Source organism: Neovison vison, chromosome 3 (assembly GCF_020171115.1).
Source record: "Neovison vison isolate M4711 chromosome 3, ASM_NN_V1, whole genome shotgun sequence".
NCBI classification, from domain to species: Eukaryota; Metazoa; Chordata; class Mammalia; order Carnivora; family Mustelidae; genus Neogale; species Neogale vison.
Genome location: NC_058093.1, coordinates 112,563,050 through 112,583,666, shown reverse-complemented (window position 1 = coordinate 112,583,666; position 20,617 = coordinate 112,563,050). Strand labels below are relative to the sequence as shown.

Genomic DNA, 20,617 nt, shown 5'->3' with positions numbered 1-20,617 from the left:
GACAAAAGAGAATGTCCTGAAATTTAAACTACAAAATCAGAAATGGAACTTGGTAGAAGAGTTGGAAAATACAGTTGAGGAAATCTCTCAAAAGTAGAGTAAAAAAACAAAAAGATAGGAAACAGAAAAGACAAGATAATTAAAAGAATCAGTTCAAGAGCTCCTAACCGCTTTCAAGTAATAGAGTTTCAGCAAGAAATCAGATGAAAAGAAGGAGATCACTTAAACGTAATTCAAAGAAAATGTCCACACCTGAAGGGCATGAGTTTGCTGATTTAAAGAACCACGAAATACCAGCACAGTAGATGCTGTAGAAACAGATAAACCAACACCAAGATAAACATCTTGAAATTTCACAACGCTGGAGATAAAAAGATCTTCCCCCTTCTCCTACACTTCATCGCCTCCCTATAACCCTTTCCTGTGCCCCTGTAATTGGCTCTGTCATCATCAGAATTCCTTGTATCCTTCCTCTTTGAGTATGCCTGCCTTTTTTTTTTTTTTAGGTGATACATAATTCGTTTAATGTATTTATAAACATTTTCTAGAAAAATGGAATGTTACACATGATTTTACAGTTTTTCTTCATACAAAGTAGACATCTTTTCATATCATTGCATATACGTTATTCTTTTTAAAGAACGCGTAATATTTAAGTATAACAGACTATGATATATGTATGTAATCACTGCCTTACTGATAAACCATTTGGATTGGTTTCCATTTTTCACTCTTACAAACACTGCTAAAACAGACATTATCCTCCAACAGTCGTTGTGGACTCATGGTTCCTTTTAAGATAATTTCAAGAAGAGGAAACTCTGGATCAAGGGGTGTGTACATTGTTAGTTTTGACAGATATTGCTGAAGTGTCTTCCAGAACAAACCATGAATTAACACTCCCATCATAGATACAAGTTCCCTTATTTCCCTCAACCCCAGTCCTTGTTTTGATTCCTCTCTGTAGTCTGCATTTCTGTAGGAACACATTCACATTTCTTTTTCCGGGAAAAGCCTTGTAGAGAATCTGCCTATTTCCCACTGGATGCTGCTCATTTTTGTGTGGATTGGCTTGAAGTCACTGAGGTAGAGTCTGGCTGCTACCTCCTCTGTGCGGTACACCGCTCTCATTTACCACAGACTCTAACTAACCCCTGTGTGCCTGCCTTCTTTAGCTAGAATCTGGTTTTCTCACGGGATCTTGGCTCCTGTACTTTCTCCAAAGTATTGACTGTCTGTCCTCCCATCCTTCTGTCATTGAGCCTGGTGGTGGGGTTGATGTCCCCTGTGTGCTTCAGTGCCACTTTCAGGCCATCCCTCTTGGAAAGCACTCAGTCTATATTCAGATTTCATAAAACTTGCAGTTGAAAAAGTACTTTCACATATCCAAGTTATTCCAGGCACACTGCAACGTTTTCTATAACTGAATCAGATATCAGTTTTAAATTCAAATTATTTAAATGAACTACCGTTAAAAATTTCACTCCTGCTTGCACTTTCCACCAGTAGGCTGCTTAGTAGCCCTATATGGCTAGAGGCTACCTTGTTGGTCAGGGCAGCTCAAGAGGCTTACTCCGATTCCAGGTGATTTGCGGGTATGTTTGTATGTCCTTCAGAAAGTCCGTAACGTCTGGCTCTTGTTCTTTCCAAAATAATTTCCCAGCTCTCTGGCTTCTCAGTTGTTTGAATGCTTTGTTATCCACCCCCCTCTATCAGCAGCACACACCCATAAGCACAAGACTTCCCTGACCTCTTCTTCTGTCCTTCAGTGTCCCACAGCCCACCTTCTGTCTTCCCACCTCACGGGCAGCGGCACTGCAACAGTACCTACTGGGAAACCTTCAACCCATTGATGCTACACCTCTGCGTTTTCCTCACTGCTTTTCTTGGCCTTTCTCTGCTCTCCCTGACTCAGTTTCTGTGGTCCATTACAATCACTTCCTTGCCTAGCCCCCACTTCCTTACCCCACCCTCTTCACTTCATTAGAACCAGAGTCAAATCCAACTTTCTGCTGAATTTGTGCAGCAGACTGTGGTGGGGTAAACAACCATGTTGACTGGCCCTGCTTAACCTCACAAACCTCGGCTAGGATCTTACAAGAGACCCAACACAAAATGCTTCCTAAGCATGGGCTCAGATGTCATGAATTTTTTGTTTTATTTGAATCGGTATTCTCATAAGGTGCCCACATTGTGATGAGTTGATATGTCTCCTAAGACTCTTTTATAGGTTTCCTTCATCTCTTTTTCCTTGAGATTTACTTGTTGAAAAAACTTGGTCTTCTGTCCTGTAGACTTTTCTCTCTCACTACCTTGATTTTTTTTCAACTGCATCCACATTATATTAGTTTCCTAGAGGTGCCATAACAAATTGCCACAAATCTGGTGGCTTAAAACAGAGGTTTATTCTCACGGAGGTGCCTAGTTGACTGAGTTGGTAGAGCATGTGACTCTTGATCTCAGGGTTGTGAGTCTGGGCCCCATGTTCGGTATAGAAATTGCTTAAAGATAATTTTTTTTTATTTTTTTATTATTATTTTGTTTTTTTTAGATTTCATTTATTTATTTGACACAGAGAAAGACAACGAGAGAGGGAACACAAGCAGAGTGGGAGACGGAGAAGCAGGCTTCCCACCTAGCAGGGTATCCAATGTGGGGCTCAATTCCAGGAGCCTGGGATCATGACCTGAGCCAAAGGCAGATGCTTAACAACTGAGCCACCCGGGTGCCCCTGCTTGAAGATAAAATCTTTTTAAAAAAAGAAATCATTCTCCAAAGTTATGATGGCTAGAAGTCTGAAATCAAGATGTCAACAGAGTTGGTTCCTTCTGAATGTACTCCACGAGAATCCATTCCATGCCTCCTTCCTCACTTCTGGTGCCTCTTGGCAAACCTTTGGCTTGTGGACACATCACTCCAATCTCTGCTTCTGTATTCACATGGTCTTCTCTGTGTCCCTGTATCTCAAATCTCCCTCTCCTTTCTGTGAAAAGGATATGAGGAATTGGATTTAGGGCCCACCCTAAAGCTAGAAGGATCTTACTTTGAGTCTCTACCTTAATTATATTTACAAAGACCCTATTTTTTACATTAACAGGTACAGGGATTAGGACTTGGATATCTTTTTAGGGACCACAATTCAACCCACTACCCCTTTAGGGTAGTTTTGCTGTTCTTGTCTCCTCCACACATTTTCTCTTGTTTCTTGAATCTAAGGCTTTATCAGATCCATTTATCTTTTTTTTTTTTTTTTTTTTTGGGCAAGCCACTTTATATATTAAAATGATGTTTGGTGGTCACCCTTTTTTAGGCTAACTTACATCTAGATCGATTAATTAGGCTTTGCAAAATTCTGGTTCTAGCCATTTTCTCTCAACCCACTCCTGTCTAGCGTTTGCTCCCACCACTCTGCCAAAACTAAGCATGTCACAGTTACTCACCACTTCCACATTGCTGAGCCCAGTGGTTCTCAGTCTGAGTCATATGTGGCCTCTAGTGCATGGCACAATCGACACTAACTAACTTGATCAACTTTTCTCATTTGACTTCCAGGAACTTTCGCAGGTCAATATAAATGCATAGACATAATAATAATCGTGAACATGTAATATAGATTTCAAGGTTTGATAATGAGTAGAAAGAAGATGGGGCATACTAGAAGCATCAGCTAAAAGAGTCAGAGTGGTTGCTTCCTGGGTAGAGATTGACAAATAGGGAGGGATGGGGTGGGAACCTGCTATATTTTGTTAAAAGCTTTTTAATGCAAATGTGGCTTTTTCAATACTTACTTACTTTTAATATTTACTTTTTACTTACTTTTTCAATACTTTACTTTGATAAAATTTTAAAATCCACTTGAAAAATGGGTCAGCCTGGGGTGCTTGGGTGGCTCAGCGGGTTAAAGCCTTTGCCTTAGGCTCAGGTAATGATCCCAGGGTCCTGGGATCGAGCCCCGCATCGGGCTCTCTGCTCTGCAGGGAGCCTGCTTCCTCCTCTCTCTCTCTGCCTGCCTCTCTGCCAACTTGTGATCTCTGTCTGTCAAATAAATAAATAAAATCTTTAAAAAAAAAAATGGGTCAGCCACGACGTGGATGGAACTAGAGGGTATTATGCTTAGCGAAATAAGTCAATCGGAGAAAGACAACTATCATATGATCTCCCTGATATGAGGAAGTGGTTGGGGGGTAGGAAAAGAAAAAATGAAAAAAGGTGGGATTGGGAGGGAGACTCACTCTCAAAAAACAGACCGAGGGTTGCTGGGGGGAGGTGGGACAGGAGAGGGTGGTGGGGATATGGACATTGGGGAGGGTATGTGCTATGATGAGTGCTGTGAAATGTGTAAACCTGGCGATTCACAGACCTGTACCCCTGGGGATAAAAATACATTATATGTTTATTTTAAAAAATAAATTAATTAATAAAAAAGTTTTTAAAAATGGGTCAGCCAATATAGTGCATTTATTTCGCCACAGGTATGCCTAACAACTATGTACTTCCTATCCTTTAATGCCCTTGGACTGTTGTTTTCTGGGTTTGTCTGGTCTCTTTCAGAATGGCAGTTCGGAAAACCCTCATTCCTCCTCAGCCTCCTGAAGTGGCTAGCCCTCGAGTGGAGAGTTCTATGCGGAGCGCATCCGGGTCACCTAGGCCTGCAGGGTGAGCACATAAATGTTATCACTCTTGCTTCCAGCTGCACATAATTGGGAAAGAAAAAGTCTAACACATGTGACAAATTTTACATAATTTGCTTATCTACATCTTTTTACATCCACTTTCTAGCTGTGTGACCAGGGCACATTGCCCAGCCTCTGTATTATTTATAAAATAGCCATACTTACAACATCTGCTTCCTAGAATTTTTATGTATTTAAATGAAATGATGCATTCAGAGCATTAAGGACAGAGCCTGCCCCACAGTAACCCCCAGTTTTTATTGCTATCAAAAGTGACATCATGGGGCTCCTGGGTAGTTCAGTTGGTTAAGCCACCAGCTCTTGGTTTTGGCTCAGGTTGTGACCTCAGGGTCATGAGAAGAGGCCCTGCATTGGACTCTGCGCTCTGCATGGAGTCTCCTTGAGATTTCATTCCCCCTCTGCTCCACCCGCTCCTGGTGCTCGCTCACTCGCTCTCTCTCAAATAAAATCTTAAAAAAAAAAATGGCGTTATGTCAGTAGTTAATATATGCTGTTTTCTTTATTCTTTTTAATTCCACAAATAAAGATATTTGGGGAAAGAGAGAGACAATATAAAAATATTTAAGGTATAAAGGGAAAATCTTTATCCTGCTTTCCCTCTACCTTGCTAGTCCCACTAGCCAGAATCCTATTGATTGGTAACAGTTTTGTTAAGTATCTTTCCACATCTTTATGTACACATGTAAATTGAGTCTTAAAAACAGCATCTTGCTGATTAGATTGGTCTACATCTTGCAGTTTTTACTTACATCAATAATAGCTTACAATGGTGATATATTTATCTACTTTATCATAAAACTTCATTCAAGAAAAAATTGTGATTGCCTTGTGTGTGCCAGGTGATTTTTTTTTGAATCTGGGAATACAGAAGAGTGATGAAGACAAAGTGTCCATTCTCCTTAAGCTTACTTTCTAGTAGGTGTAGAGAAATAAATAGAAGAAAAGGCAGTGTGAAAGGAATATAAGGCAATAGAAGGAAGAGGTGATACCACCCAGAAAGCCTTCTCTGCACAGAGGTTTAAGAGCATGAAGGAACAGCCGCATGCTTCCTCATGTCCAACTGCTTCAGGCCGAGGAAAGAGCAGGGGCCAAGAATTTGATGTAGGAGGATATGCAGTCATTACTTTGCACATTAGTGCAGAAGAGTAAAAATAACCATGCAAGGGGAAGCTGTGAAAATGATCTTGATTTTAGGGGGTGAGGGTTGTGCTTATTTTGTGACCTTTAAAACATTATGAAAATACTCGAAACTCTCTTAATCGTCTTAAACATCTCTTACCATATATAGAGAGGTGGAAAAAGTAGTAAAACTAATATTTATTTGGTATACTGTAATTTAAACATGAGAAACACTGAGAATTAAAGTATTTCTTTCTAAAAACTAATCAAGTGTGTTTGGAACAGTACTCGCTGCCTTCACATTGTACAACTCAATGATGATGATGAGCACAACAGTCCTTCCATGCATTGGAAAATTGTTATGTCCCTTTCTAAGTTTAGATCTGCTTCTGACATGTTATCCTTTGTCTTTTCAATGGTGGCAGATTATCTCCAAGAGTTCCTTTAGTGCAAAACTTTTTGCTTGTATCACTTCTAAGGACATCTTCATTTTCATCAAAACCATCTGCCCTGGGGCACCTGGGTGGCTCAGTGGGTTAAAGCCTCTGCCTTCGGCTCAAGTCACGATCTCAGGGTCCTGGGACTGAGCCCTGCATCGGGCTCTCTGCTCAGCAGGGAGCCTGCTTTCCCCGTCTCTGCCTGCCTCACTGCCTACTTGTGATCTCTGTCAAATAAAAAAATAAATAAATCTTAAAAAAAAAAAAAAAAAAACTCTGCCCTAACTAATGCATGGAATCTGGGGGCACATTTCACGCAGCACCTTTTAACTGTGCAAGTGGCTTCACCAGAGAGCTAAACATTAATTCATCAAAATTAATTTATTAACTTTTGAAATAAACCAGACTTACTGGCCAGAAAAGGATTTGTTGTTACTGTTTTTGTTCTTCATTCTCCTTGTAAGTGGCCATTTCCTTTCAGTGTGGCAGCTAACTTTAACACTTGGGCCTAAGTGACTGGGATTTATTTATTTATTTATTCATTCATTCATTCATTCATTCATTTAATAGTCATAAATCCAAAGTAGAAGTAAATACTGCATTTCTCCTTAGTGGCCTTCTGTTCCAAGTGCAATTTTAACTAAAAGATGTTATGAGATGACTTTACCATCATTCTTTTAATAGTCACTGGATTTTCTCTATATGGTCCATAACCATATCTTCATACAAGCCTAGGCTCATCCTGTCTTTGCTCTTTCAAGTCCTTTAATCACATCGAGTTTTACTTCCAGATTACTGTTTTTCCCTGTTTTTGTTTTTGTTGGCCAGTTCTCTCTTTCTGTCATCCGTTATTGTAAAAGTTCACCTGAGTTTATCATTGGGAAACAAGAGACAGCACAGCTTCTCATTTTGCCATCTGCATAAACTGAATAACAGATGTGCAGTGACCTCTCACGGACATACTTCAGAGGAAGTGATGTGATTGGTCATTGTGGACTGAGGATCTAGCAGCAAAGCTTGCATAAAGTTTCATAAACTTTATGTAAGTACTCACAGTTAAAATATACAGTGGTAATGGAAATATGAACAGAGTTGGTGGGGGACTGCTGTAATATAACTATAAAATATAATAGAATTCATACATACCAGCATAGTACAAAGTCAGGACTGCCTGTATGTTCGGAACACAGAGGAGCAGCAAAAGAAACCAGCCTAGAACAAGGAGAGAGTTGCATAACATGGTTCAGAGGTATAACTAAGGGCCAGATGATGTAGGTCTTTGTAGGCCATTCAGAATCCTTTGGATTTTATTCTGGGTGAGGTTGAGAGTCATCAGAGGGTTAAGCCATAGGAATGACATGACTTGACTTATTTTCAAAATGATTACTCTGGCTACCATGCTTGAAATAAACTTCAAAAAACAAAAGTGGAAGCAGGAAGACCAAGTGAGAGATAATGGAACCTTAGACTATCATAGAGGCGTGGACCAGAATAGAGGTAGTAAAAGTTGTAAAAAGTTGAGATTCTGGATATGTATTGAAGGTACAGTTGACAGAACTTTCTAAGAGAAAGAAGGGAAGGAAGCCAGTGATAGCTAGGAGGTTTTGCATGAACAACTGTAGATAGGAATTACCCTTTCTCAAGTAAGGAATCTAAGAGTTTAGTTTTTTTGTTTTGTTTTTTTAAAGATTTTATTTATTTATTTGACAGACAGAGAGGAGGAAGCAGGCTCCCTGCTGAGCAGAGAGCCTGATGCGGGGCTCGATCCCAGGACCCTGAGATCATGATCTGAGCCGAAGGCAGCGGCTTAACCCACTGAGCCACCCAGGCACCCCTACGAGTTTAGTTTTAATTATTTTACTTTCAAGATTTCCAAGTGGTTAGACAGCCAAGTAAAGATGTCAGATGTATAGATGCCTAAAAAACTCCAAAGTAGACCCACTTCTAGTATTAAAGATCGATATCTATGCTGGGGATTAAGTTTTGGGAATTAAAAGCAGATATATGTTTTTTAACACCATGAGAGTGGAAGAAAGTCCATTGATAGTATAAAGAGAGAGTAGAGGTGGTACCAAGACCATGCCTTAGGATATATCATCTTAGGAGATCAGGAAAATGAAAACTAGAAAAGGAGACTCTATTCCTATACTATGTGATATTCCCAGATGTATTGGTGCCATAATTAGTTCTCCATTAATGAAAACTTAAGTTATTTCCATTTATCACTGTAATAAGCAAATAATGCAGTGGATCTTTTTATTTATCATTGAGCCCCTTTATCGCTTCTCGGCCTTTTGGCTAAGATCACGTGTAGTATGTGTTCTGATCAGTTTAATATCATTGAGCTCCTTAGCAAACATTTCTCTAGAATATATTTCTGGGTCAAATTACATGTAGAGTTTAAATTCTTTTTTTTTTTAAGATTTTATTTATTTGACAGAGAGATCACAAGTAGGCAGAGAGGAGGGGGGGAAACAGGCTCCCCACTGAGCAGAGAGCCTGTTGCAGGGCTCCATCCTAGGACCCTGAGACCATGACCTGAGCCTGAAAGGCAGAGGCTTAACCCACTGAGCCACCCAGCCGCCCCTAGAGTTTAAATTCTGATTTCCATTCACTGTACCTGTTTATAGCCTCATGAAATGTGTTCCCATTTTCTCCACATTGTTGCCAACAGTAGACACTAAATTTCACAGATTTAATACATTACCTTTCAGTGTTAAAAGTGTTGTTTTTTGTTTTGGGGGTTTTTTTGAAGTAGCACTAGAGTTACTTTTAAAGTGCTAGAAAAAAAATAGAGTTCCTGAAGGTGAAGAGCATTCTGTGAAGTACAATAGTATATTCCTTGTAAGCAGCAATATGTGCAGAAACTCGGGTGAGGGGGGCCTATTTGCAGAGGTTTTCCTGGACTGAGTATGGTTCCAACATAGGTTGTGGGGGTAGGGCCCTGGCCTTAGTTGCAGTTGGCAGACTGTTTTTGTGACACCTGAAAGAAGAGAGCATTTGAACTGAAAAATAACTAGCTGAAATCAGAGCAATCTCCCCACACTCCCACGCCCAAGTGAAAGGAATCTCATGTAAATTGCTGTTTTTAGGAATAGCCCAACTCATTCACTGATGAGTAATAAAAGGATATTCATGTGAAGATAACTAAAATTAAAAAGTAAAAAAAGAGCAACAAAATATACTCATTTGTTCAGTAAGAACACTTACCAAAAAAGCAGGACAGATGAAACTTATTTTTAAAATCTTAACTATGAATTTAAATTACTTAATGAAGGCAGCACCACCTCAGTGAAGGAAAACACACAAAGATGAAATGCAGACTCCCAAGACTAAAAGGACATTAAGGTGTGACACCTGAAGGGACAGAACACAGTAAAGACCTAGAAGAAAGAAAAAAAAAAAAGACCTAGAAGAAACCATAGAATGAAGGTAAAATTAAAATAGAAAACCATGTAGACATAGAGGATAGAAATGGAAAAAATGAGCAAAATTTTAAAAAGAAGCAAAGATAAAACAACCATATAGAACATAATATGATACGAGTAAGATCTAACATGTCAACATCCCAGAAAGGAATATGTGATTTAAAATTGAGGATACGGGCACCTGGGTGGCTCAGTGGGTTAAAGACTCTGCCTTCAGCTCAGGTCATGACCCCAGGATCCTGGGATCCAGTCCCGCATCAGGCTTTCTGCTCGGCAGGGAGCCTGCTTCTCTGTCTCTCTCTGCCTGCCTCTCTGCCTACCTGTGATCTCTGTCAAATAAATAAAATCTTTTTTAAAAATAAATAAATAAATAAAATTGAGGATACATTAATATTACCATTAATGTGTTTTTAAGTGGTACACAAAATTTGGTGTATATTTACTGGCAGCTTAGATTCAATGAAATGCTGAAGTTGAGTGGTACTGTTTAGAGATAGTGGTGGGGGTGGTTAAAGGAAGGGGGAGACTTCTCAGTATATCTTTTGAAACATGAATATATTACCAATTCAAAGCCAAAAGATTAAGGAAAATTAAAATATTATAAAACAGAAAATAGATTAAGAAAGTAAATCCAGAAACTGTTTAAATAAATTTAAAAATTGAATTTTAAATGAAGTCACATAATACTGCAGTATGCTTAGCTGTTTTCTGTCAGTCACTAATTCATCTTCAGACTCTCCACCAAACCTAAAGAAAACCTCCAGATACAGGCAGGTCTGTCAGATCTCTCAGTTCCATTTTTTTTCTTGATTATATCCCTCCCTCCTTGAATCCTTGCTTCTGCCTACTCCAGTCTGCACTGGTTGCTCTCTGAACTTGGTACTCGGTTATTATCCCTGGTGTTTTTGTCCATCATGCTCTGAATTCCCTTCAACTCATCCATGGTGCCTGTAAACTTCCTTTTCCTTGGCTTACTCTCTGATTTGTTAGAGCATCTCTGTTGTGGTAGAGAAGGAATACATAAGATGTCAGGGTGGGGGTTGCATATCAGAAAATGGCTTTATTCTGCCCTCTTTACTTGTAGCAAGAATTACTGTCAAACTCCACTCATTGAGCCAGAGACCCTTGGTGTGTTAGTAGCTAAAACTTGCCCCTCATATAGCATACTACCTACACTGGTGAGTTCATCGATCAGCCAGCAGCCTTAACTCAAACACTGTGCAGTGCACTCGCTCTTAAGTCTATTTTCTCTCTGTTGGTGAGATTGAGTAAATAATATTGAACTGTCCTCAACCCTACTGATTCTATCTCCACTCTACTACTGACAATATCCAGTAAGTTTATTTGTATTTTTTAGTTCTATTTTCAATTGTATTTTTTATATTTTTATCTATATTTTTTATGTTTTTCTATATTTTTTATATTTATCTATATTTTCTGTTTCTATATCTATATTTTCTAAAATATTTCTATATAAATATATTTATCTATATTTTCTATATTTCTGTATTTTATCTATATTTCTATATTTATTTGACAGATCATAAGTATTTATATTTTTATCTATATTTTTTATATTTGTTATCTATATTTCAATTGTATTTTTTAGTTCTATAATTAACATTTGGTTCTTTTTATAACTTTGATTTCTTTGCTGAGATTTTTCTATTTTTTCATCTATTTCAAGAGAATCTGTCATTGCTTATTGAAGCACATAACACCATCATTCATTTCCTATTCAAATTGTGATTTTCCTGGCTCTATTTAGATGAGTGGTTTTCTGTTTAGACCTGAACATTTATGGTCTTATAAGACTCTGGAATTTATTTATAGCCTAATGTTTTAGCAGTTATCCTCTCAGACGACCCCAGTTAAGGAAGACAAAGCATTGTCTTCTTACTGCCAAGTGGGGGACTGAAGTCCAGGTTCCTTGCTTGGCCTCTTTGGATACCACTTCAGTGGTGAGATGGTAGAGAGAAAATTGAGGTGCCTCGTTATAGCCTAGCAAATGTGGAAGTCTGGGGTCTCCATAGTATTTTCAAGAGAGAATGGAGATGAGACCACAATTGTTTCTGTGGTGTTTCACTGGCATGGAGCTGTTACTGTCTAAAAGTTTCCCATCTTGCTGAGCTGCTCCTGTCTTGGCTCTTTGAGCAGACTTTTCTTAGAACTTTAGTCTTTGCCCTTTGACATTTCTGTTTTGAGGTTCTCCAGACCCCAGTCTGGAACAAATGAGGCAAAAAGGAAGTTCACTGCTGTGTCATTCTTTTGGTCCTGAGGGTCCCTAGTTAGTCTGTCTTCATCTTTCAACAGCTGTTCTGTTTGTCTTATATGTAATACTCATGATTTTCAGCTATAGTTAGCAGAAAGAACAGGAAAAAGTAGGTCCACGCCATCCTTCCATAAACAAAATTCCTACCTGCACTCTTAAATAATACCATGGCTGGGAAAAGTTGAAATTGAAAACCTCTTTTTCAGGGCACCTGGGTGACTCAGTCCATTAAAGGTCCAATTCTTTTTTTTTTTTAAGATTTTATTTATTTATTTGACAGACAGATCACAAGCAGGCAGAGAGGCAGGCAGAGAGAGGAAGAAGCAGGCTCCCTGTGGAGCAGAGAGCCTGATGCGGGGCTTGATCCCAGGACCCTAGGATCATGACCTGAGCTGAAGGCAGAGGCTTTAACCCACTGAGCCACCCAGGTGCCCCAAAGGTCCAATTCTTGATTTCAACTCAGGTCTGGTTCTCAGGGTCATGAGATCAAGCCCCACATTGGGCTCACTGCAGAGTCTGCTTCAGATTCTCTCTCTCTTCCTCTCCTTCTGCCCTTTCCCTGCTCATGCTCCCTTGCTCGCTCACTCTCAGTTAATGAGTTAATTTTTAAACATCTCTTTTTATTTTAGGTGATATCTTCAACTATCTTAAAGCATTCTCTTTTGAAGTTCCTTTTTTTATTTAAAGAACATTTTAGTATTTATTGCAGTATATATAACATTCTTCTTCAGCTTTTCTAAAATATTACTTGAAACAGATTTCCTTGAATGTCTGGAACCATTAAGTCTCCCATATTTGCCAAGGACCTCTGTGTGTGTGTATCTTGGGATGGCCCATCAACACTGAAGTAGGCAGTTTTACATCTCTCTGTTACTTTTTTTCTTCTTCCTTGCACAGAGCCTCACACTCAGCCAGAGCTACGAATTTGGGTACTTCTCAGCTCTCTCCTCGACATAGGTACAGTCCAGGGTATACACATAATCCTACATGTGTATGTTGCTTCCTAAATTGCCAGAAATACATTGGAGCTTTTCCAAGTGCCTAGAGACATTTCATTCTCCAGTTTTTCTTTTAAAGCTTTTTGGGTAGCTTATTGTTTGCCCTACCTGTTACCATTCTGTCAGTCAGTTGGGAAACTGATCATTTACGTCTAATTTTTACCAACAAACTCTGTAAGGGAAAAGCTATTTACACTGGACTGGCCAGGTCAAATAAGACAGTCCAGGAAATGGGAACAACCAGACAGGTTATATAATGACAGTTCTCGGTAAAGAGGATATGAAGGGGCTCTCAGCTCTCTGGTAGCTGCCAGGCTGCTGGTTTTCACTGTGAGCGTGGACTGTTGGTTTTCATGCCTGCCATGGTGGTAGAAATGAAAGAACAGAAATATGGCAAGTTAAACACCTCAGAGTTTACTGGTCTTATGGAGGTTCACCTAATTTTCTTACTAGTTTTTCCAGATTATTAATTTACAGAGTTCTGAAAACATTGTATCTGGCATTTTTGTCAGTTTTTTGTTGCTTTTATGAAAGCGAATTTTCAGAGATTATTACTGCCACATTTTTGCTGATGTTTCTGGTTGTTTTATCTTTTAATTCTCTTTAATTACAGAATAATCCTAACCTGTACCCAACCCCTATTTACTTATATTGAAATAATTTAAAGCTAACAAAAGTTACAAGAATAGTACAGAAAGTTGGGACGCCTGGGTGGCTCAGTTGGTTAGGCAGCTGCCTTCGGCTCAGGTCAGGATCCCAGCGTCCTGGGCTCCGCGTCCCACTTTGGGCTCCTTGCTCGGCAGGGAGCCTGCTTCTCCCTCTGCCTCTGCTGCCACTCGGCCTGCCTGTGCTCTCTCTCTCTCTCTTTCCCTGGCAAATAAATAAATAAAATCTTTTTAAAAAAATAGTACAGAAAGTTCCCATGTACCCTTTACCCAGCTTCCCCCAATGATTACATCTTACATAACCCTTGCATTTTTTTCAAAATGAAGAAATTGGCGGGGTGCCTAGGTGGCTCGGTTGGTTAAGCATCTGCCTCCAGCTCAGGTCATGATCTCAGGGTCCTGAGATTGAGCCCCAACTGGGCTACCTACTCAGAGGAGAGTCTGATTCTCCCTCCTTCTCTACACCCCCCCAGCTTGTATGTGTACGCACACCCACATGCTTTCTCATTAATAATTAAAGTTATTATAAAGAAAAAATTGTCAGTACAATGCTATTGACTAACTATAAATTTTATTAAAATATCACAAGTTTTTTTTCCTTTGGTGTATACTACTTTGAAATTTCACCCATGAATAGATTTATATAACCATTATCATAAAATGTGAATCTGTTTTGTTGTCAACGAAGACATTCCCTTATTTACAATCATACCCTTCCCCTAAACCTAACACCTTGTCGCTTAGCTGTGCCACCACTAGAATTTTGTCATTTTGAGAATTTTTTGTAACTGGAATCTCATAAGTTACTTACATTATTTATATAATTATATATTTGTAATTATATAAATACATATTTCTCATACAATTACCTAATGATGCTGGCTTATTTTCATCTAACTTTTGAGATCCATCTAAATTATAGTGTATATCAGTAGTTTGTTCTTTTTAGAGCAGGTAATGATACATAATATGGATGCTCCAGAATTTTGTTTAGCCATTTGTTTATTCAAGTTCATGGTTTCTGGTTGGGGGTTATTAAAAATAAAGCTGCTGCGAACAGTCATATACAATTTGGTTGGTTTTTTTTGTTTTTTAAAGATTTTATTTATTTATTTGTCAGGGAGAGAAAGGGAGAGAGAGCAAGCACAGGCAGACAGAGTGGCAGGCAGAGTCAGAAGGAGAAGCAGGCTCCCTGTGGAGCAAGGAGCCCGATGTGGGACTCGATCCCAGGACGCTGGGATCATGACCTGAGCCGAAGGCAGCTGCTTAACCAACTGAGCCACCCAGGCGTGTGCTTCATACAATACCTGCCCTCCTTAATACCCACCACCAGGCTCACCTAAACCCCCTCCACTCCAGAAACCTCAGTTTCTTTTTCAGAGTCCACAGTCTCTCATGGTTTGTCTCCCCCTAGTCATGTACAATTTTCTTGACAGACATACATTTTCATTTCTCTGTGATAAAAATCCCAGGACTGCAGTTGCTAAGTTACATATATTTTTCATTTTATAAGAAACTTCTGAACCGTTTTTGCAGAAGTGGCAGTACCATTTTAAATTCCTATCTGCAGCATGTGAGATCCTTTTACTCTAAAATCTTTCTAAACTCATTTATTAGTACTAGGAGTTTCTTGGTAGATCAAGTTGCTCCACATCCTTTCCTGTGCTTTCTAATATAAAGTTTTTAAGTTTTCTTTTCACCAGGGACACCTGGGTGGCTCAGTCAGTTAAGCCGCTGCCTTCGGCTCCGGTCATGATCCCAGGGTCCTGGGATTGAGTCCCACATCGGGCTCCTTGCTCAGCGGGGAACCTGCTTCTCTCTCTGCCTCTGCCTGCCACTCTGCCTGCTTATGTCTTTCTCTCTCTCTCTCTCTGACAAATAAATAAATAAAATCTTTTTTAAAAATAAATTAAAAAAATAAATCTTTTCACCACTCTGATAGGGGTATGGTGGCAAATCATTGAGGCTTTAATTTGCAAGTCTCTAATAGCTAATGGTATTGACTGGTATGTGCCTGTTTGGCACCTGGATATTTCTTTAATGAAGTGTTGTTCATTATTCATATTTCTTGCCCTTTTTCTGATGAGATTGTATGTTTTCTAGTATTGAGTTTACAGAGTTCTTTATGTATTGTGAATATCATCCTTTTATCGTACATGTATGTTTTGGTTTGTGTGTTTGTCTTAAACATTTTTAAGTGTACATTTCATTGGTGTTAAGCATATTCTCACTACTGTACAACCATCTCCAGATCTTTTTGGTCTTGCAGAACTGCAATTCTACCCATTATTCAACCATTCCCATTTTCCCTATCCCCAGCCCCTGGGAACTACTATTCTACTTTATTTTGCAATGAATTTGGCCACTCTGGGTACTTCGTATAAATAGAACTACCATATATGTGTTTCACAGATTTTTTTTTTTTTCAGTCTGTGCCTTGTCTTTTCAATCTCTTGAAATGATCTCTAGCAAAGCAAAAGTTTTTAAATTGATAAAACCCAGTTTATATTTTTTTTTTCTTTTTGATGGTGCTTTTGGTATTATATTTAAGATCTCTTTACATAGTCCTAGAGGTTTTTGTATTTTTTATAAAACTACAGTTTTACATTTTACACTCAGATTTATATTGCTTCTCAGCCTTTTGGCTAAAATCAAGTGTACACTTAGATTTATGCCCCATGTTGAATTCATTTTTGTGTATGGTGTGAGGTTTGGTTTGATGTTGAATTTTTTGCCTGTGGAAATCCAGTTGTTTGGGGCCTTGAACTTTTTTTTTTTTTTTTTTAAGATTTTATTTATTCATTTGACAGAGAGAGATCACAAGTAAGCAGAGAGGCAGGCAGAGAGAGAGGAAGGGAAGCAGGCTCTCTGCCGAGCAGAGAGCCCGATGCGGAACTCGATCCCAGGATCCTGAGATCATGACCTGAGCCGAAGGCAGCGGCTTAACCCACTGAGCCACCCAGGCGCCCCTGGGCCTTGAACTTTTGAGGGGAACTGTTTTGTATTATTTTTCCTATCCTGTATTTTTAGGATTAGTACTATAAATAGGTAAGCCTTTACAGCTATTAAATGAAATATTTTACTGGGGTGTCTGGCTTGCTCAGTCAGTAGAGCATGTGACTCTTGATCTCAGGGTCATGAGTTCAAGCCCCACATATAGAGACTACTTAAAATTTGAAAAAAAAAAAATTTTTTTTTTAATTTATTTATTTGAGGCTTTGCCTAGTGGCTCAGTTGGTTGGGCAGCTGCCTTCAGCTCAGGTCATGATCTTAGGGTCCTGGGATGGAGTCCCACGTCAGGCTCCCTTCTTAGTGGGAAGTCTGCTTCTCCCTCTGCCCCATCCCCAACTCATGCTGTTGTGCATGCTTTCTCTCTCTCTCTCTCAAATAAATAAATAAAATCTTTATTAAAAAAGATTTATTTATTAGAGAGAAAGTGCGCATGTTGGCCGGGGTGCAACGTGGGGCAGAGGGAGAGAATCTTGAAGCAGACTCCCCACTGAACACAGATCCCACTGAGCTTGGGGCTTGATCTCTCAACCCATGAGATAATGACTTGAGCCGGAACCAAGAGTCAGACGCATAACCAACTGAACCACCCAGACGCCACAAAAAATAAAACTTTTTAAAAATATATATATATATTTTACTTTAAAAAGTGTTTAAGAAGAATTTATAATGATATGAGTGAATACTTCTGATAAAACTGAAGGAAAAAAAAGGATTTACAGTTTTAAACATTAAATTTGTAGCTACTTTAGATCCCTAGAGTATTCTGGTAAAGTATACTGGAAAATTGTAAGAGCGATGACTCTGGGTAGAGGGCTGGGTGTGTGAAGTGGAAAAAGATTATTTTCAATTTATTTTCTTTTGGATCTTTGCCATACATGTGAGTTTCCTCTTCTATGAGAAATAAATTTTACAAGAGTAAACTATATAGTGTAAGTACAATTGTGATTTTAAGAAACAAGAAATATCTTAAGACAACATATGCATTAAGGAATTCTGGGAGAAAAAAAGACACTACCATAGTGAAAATTGGTTGCCTTATGATGACGCGCCTTTGAATGATTTTAATAAAATGTTATTTCCTAAGTTAATTTTATTACTGCTTATAAAATTTGGTGGGAGGGTTATTTTTAAAACTTGAATTTCCTTTAAAGCTTACCTCAAATTTCAACTTCTAGAATCAAATAATAGAGTTTAAGTTGTGCTACACATTGTATAAAAAGATCTGGACAAACACCCATCCTCTGAGATGTTCGCTACATTATCTTTGCTTTTGTGTTTCAGTGCCAAGCCTAAGTCAGAGATCCACGTATCAATGGCCACTCCAGTTACTGTGTCCATGGAGACTGTGTCCAGTCAAAATAATGATCAGCCCACCATTGCAGTCCCTCCCACAGCTCAGCAGCCTCCACCGACCATCCCAACCATGATTGCAGCCGCAAGCCCCCCATCACAGCCAGCTGTCGCCCTTTCAACAATTCCCGGAGCGGTCCCCGTCACTCCCCCCGTCACTACCATTGCAGCTGCCCCTCCGCCATCAGCTGCTGTAGCTGGCAGTCTCTCCTCTGTGTTGGGCCCTCCAGTACCTGAGATAAAAGTTAAAGAGGAAGTGGAACCAATGGACATCATGAGGCCAGTCTCTGGTAGGTTCATTCATGGAGTTCTCTCCATTGGCACATGCTGCTTGTTCTTTTTCTGACTCTCCTTGAGGGCCAGACTCTTGCATGACCCTCAGTTATGAAGATTGACACATTGGTGCCTGTTGTAAATTTGCATGTCATTTTTTTTTTTTAAGATTTATTTATTTATTCATTTGACAGACAAGAGATCACAAGTAGGCAGAGAGGCAGGCAGAGAAAGAGGAGGATGCAGGCTCTCTGCTGAGCAGAGAGCCCGATGCGGGGCTTGATCCCAGGACCCTGGGATTATGACCTGAGACGAAGGCAGAGGCTTTAACCCACTGAGCCACCCAGGCGACCTTGCATGTCATTCATTTTAAGAAGAGGACTGCTAGGCTCCTTTTGAAATTAAAACCATTTTTGCTGCCCTTTTAGCATCAATTTTATTTTTTACCAAAATCATAAGAAAGATTAACATTTCCCCAAGAATATTCTTAAACTTTCGTGGTTATATTGTTTTCTATTTCTCATTTTGGTTTTTGAGTCTTCTTCTTTTTCTTAGATAATGTAGTTAAAGCATTGCCTGTTTTGTTCTGGAAAAACGGGTCTTTACTTTCAGTGTTATATTATTGTTTAAATTCTGGTGTCTATTTCTGATTTTTCATTATTATTTCCTTCCTCTACTAAACTTTTCTTTTTTTTAAGTTTCTTTTCTTCCTAATTTCTTGTGGTATAATGTTGTTTATTTGAACTTTTTTTCCTTATTATAAGCATTCATATTATAAAAAAAAGAAAAATTTTAAGAAGGGTCAAAATAAGATCATAGCAGGGCGCCTGGGTGGCTCAGTCTTAAGCGTCTGCCTTCAGCTCAGGTCGTGATCCCAGGGTCCTGGGATCAAGCCCCGCATTGGGCTCCCTGCTCAACAGGAAGCCTGCTTCTCCCTCTCCCACTCCCCCTGTTTACATTCCTTCTCTCGCTGTCTCTCTCTCTCTCTCTCTGTTAAATAAATAAATAAATGAATAAAATCTTTGGGAAAAAAAATAAGATCATAGCTAAGTGCTAATTATTTATGATTTATTCCCTGTCAATTTGTCTTGCCCTGTTACACAGTGAAGCAAGATTTGTGTTGTTGAAAATAGTCTCTTGAAAAACTTAAATGTGATTAGTAAAATCGTAAAACTCTTCACTACTTTCTTTCCCTCCTCTCCTGGACTCTAAACTTTCAGTGTGTGAAATGCAGGTCACTTTGGAGGTTTTGTTTGTTTATATGTTAGTAATCTATTGAGGAATGTTGCTTCCCCTGACTACAAAAATAGCATTTAATGTACAGAATTTATGAAATACTGATGAAACCGAAGTGGAAGGCAAGTCATTCTCTCTAATTAGCCAGCAGTGCCCTCTTACCATTTCTGCATAAAGGCCTCTATCCCCCATGCTGTTTTGTTCAGTAAGTAGTGTGGTTGTGCTGTGTTTGCAGTTGTTAAACCTGCTGTTTGTTTTCATTTATCATGTCATGAAATATTCTTCTATCTTACCTATGTTTTAGCCTCAAGACTTCATTGAAAGATGTCATGGGTAACCCAGGAGGGGAAATGAAATGTTTCCAATTTTACTGTTCTCTCTTGGTTTTGGGTTTTTTTTTTTAAGATTTTATTTATTTATTTGACAGACAGAGATCACAGGTAGGCAGAGAGGCAGGCAGAGAGAGGGAGAGGGAGAGAGGAGGAGGAAGCAGGCTCCCTGCTGAGCAGAGAGCCCGATGCAGGGCTCGATCCCAGGACCCTGGGAACATGACCAAAGCTGAAGGCAGAGGCTTTAACCCACTGAACCACCCAGGCGCCCCGTGTTCTCTCTTGATTTGAATAGTTCCTCTTAACCTGTCTATGCTAGGAAACTATCAATAATCACGCCTTAAACTGTAGGGCTCTACACCAGGTTCTGATGACAATAGCCTTATACAAAACAAGTACATCTTCATCATATTGGAGCTTCCATTTTAGCAGGGGAGAGAAACCGTCAAATAAAGCAGTGAGAAAATACCAGGTATACCTCAGGGAGATTGTGGATTCATTTCCAGATCACCACAGTAAAGCAAGTCAGGTGAATTTGTTGATGTCCCAGTACATAAAAAAGTTACATATACATAATACTTTAGTCCGTTAAGTATACAACAGCATTATGTCTTTAAAAACAATGTACATACTTTACAGAGAAAAGTTCATTGCTAAAAAATGCTAACCATATCTGAGCTTTCAGTAAATCATAATCACTGATGACAACCACAATAACAAATACAGTCATAATGAAGAAGTATGAAATATTGAAAGAATTACCAAAATGTGATACAGAGATAGGACATGAGCAAATGCTATTGG

At 39.1% G+C, this 20,617-nt stretch overlaps 1 protein-coding gene, 1 long non-coding RNA gene, 1 other non-coding gene and 1 pseudogene across 5 annotated transcripts in view; 2 read left to right on the top strand and 2 right to left on the bottom strand.

Moving 5' to 3' along the window:
• The window catches only part of SAP130 (Sin3A associated protein 130), an 81,201-nt gene that overhangs the window by 42,006 nt on the left and 18,578 nt on the right, over positions 1-20,617 (top strand). For all 3 annotated transcript variants that reach the window (XM_044242726.1, XM_044242727.1, XM_044242725.1), the window contains exons 15-16: positions 4,552-4,656; positions 17,907-18,265. In XM_044242726.1, coding sequence (XP_044098661.1) covers positions 4,552-4,656; positions 17,907-18,265 — 464 coding nt within the window. The remainder of the gene's footprint in view (positions 1-4,551; positions 4,657-17,906; positions 18,266-20,617) is intronic.
• LOC122902773 overlaps positions 1-20,617 on the bottom strand; it is a 39,978-nt gene that overhangs the window by 6,492 nt on the left and 12,869 nt on the right. The gene's annotated exons all lie outside the window — the stretch shown is intronic.
• Positions 8,529-8,704, top strand: LOC122903684 (annotated as a pseudogene).
• Positions 10,755-10,903, bottom strand: LOC122903873. Its single transcript, XR_006384073.1, has one exon. It is a non-coding gene; the product is annotated as a small nucleolar RNA SNORA62/SNORA6 family (small nucleolar RNA).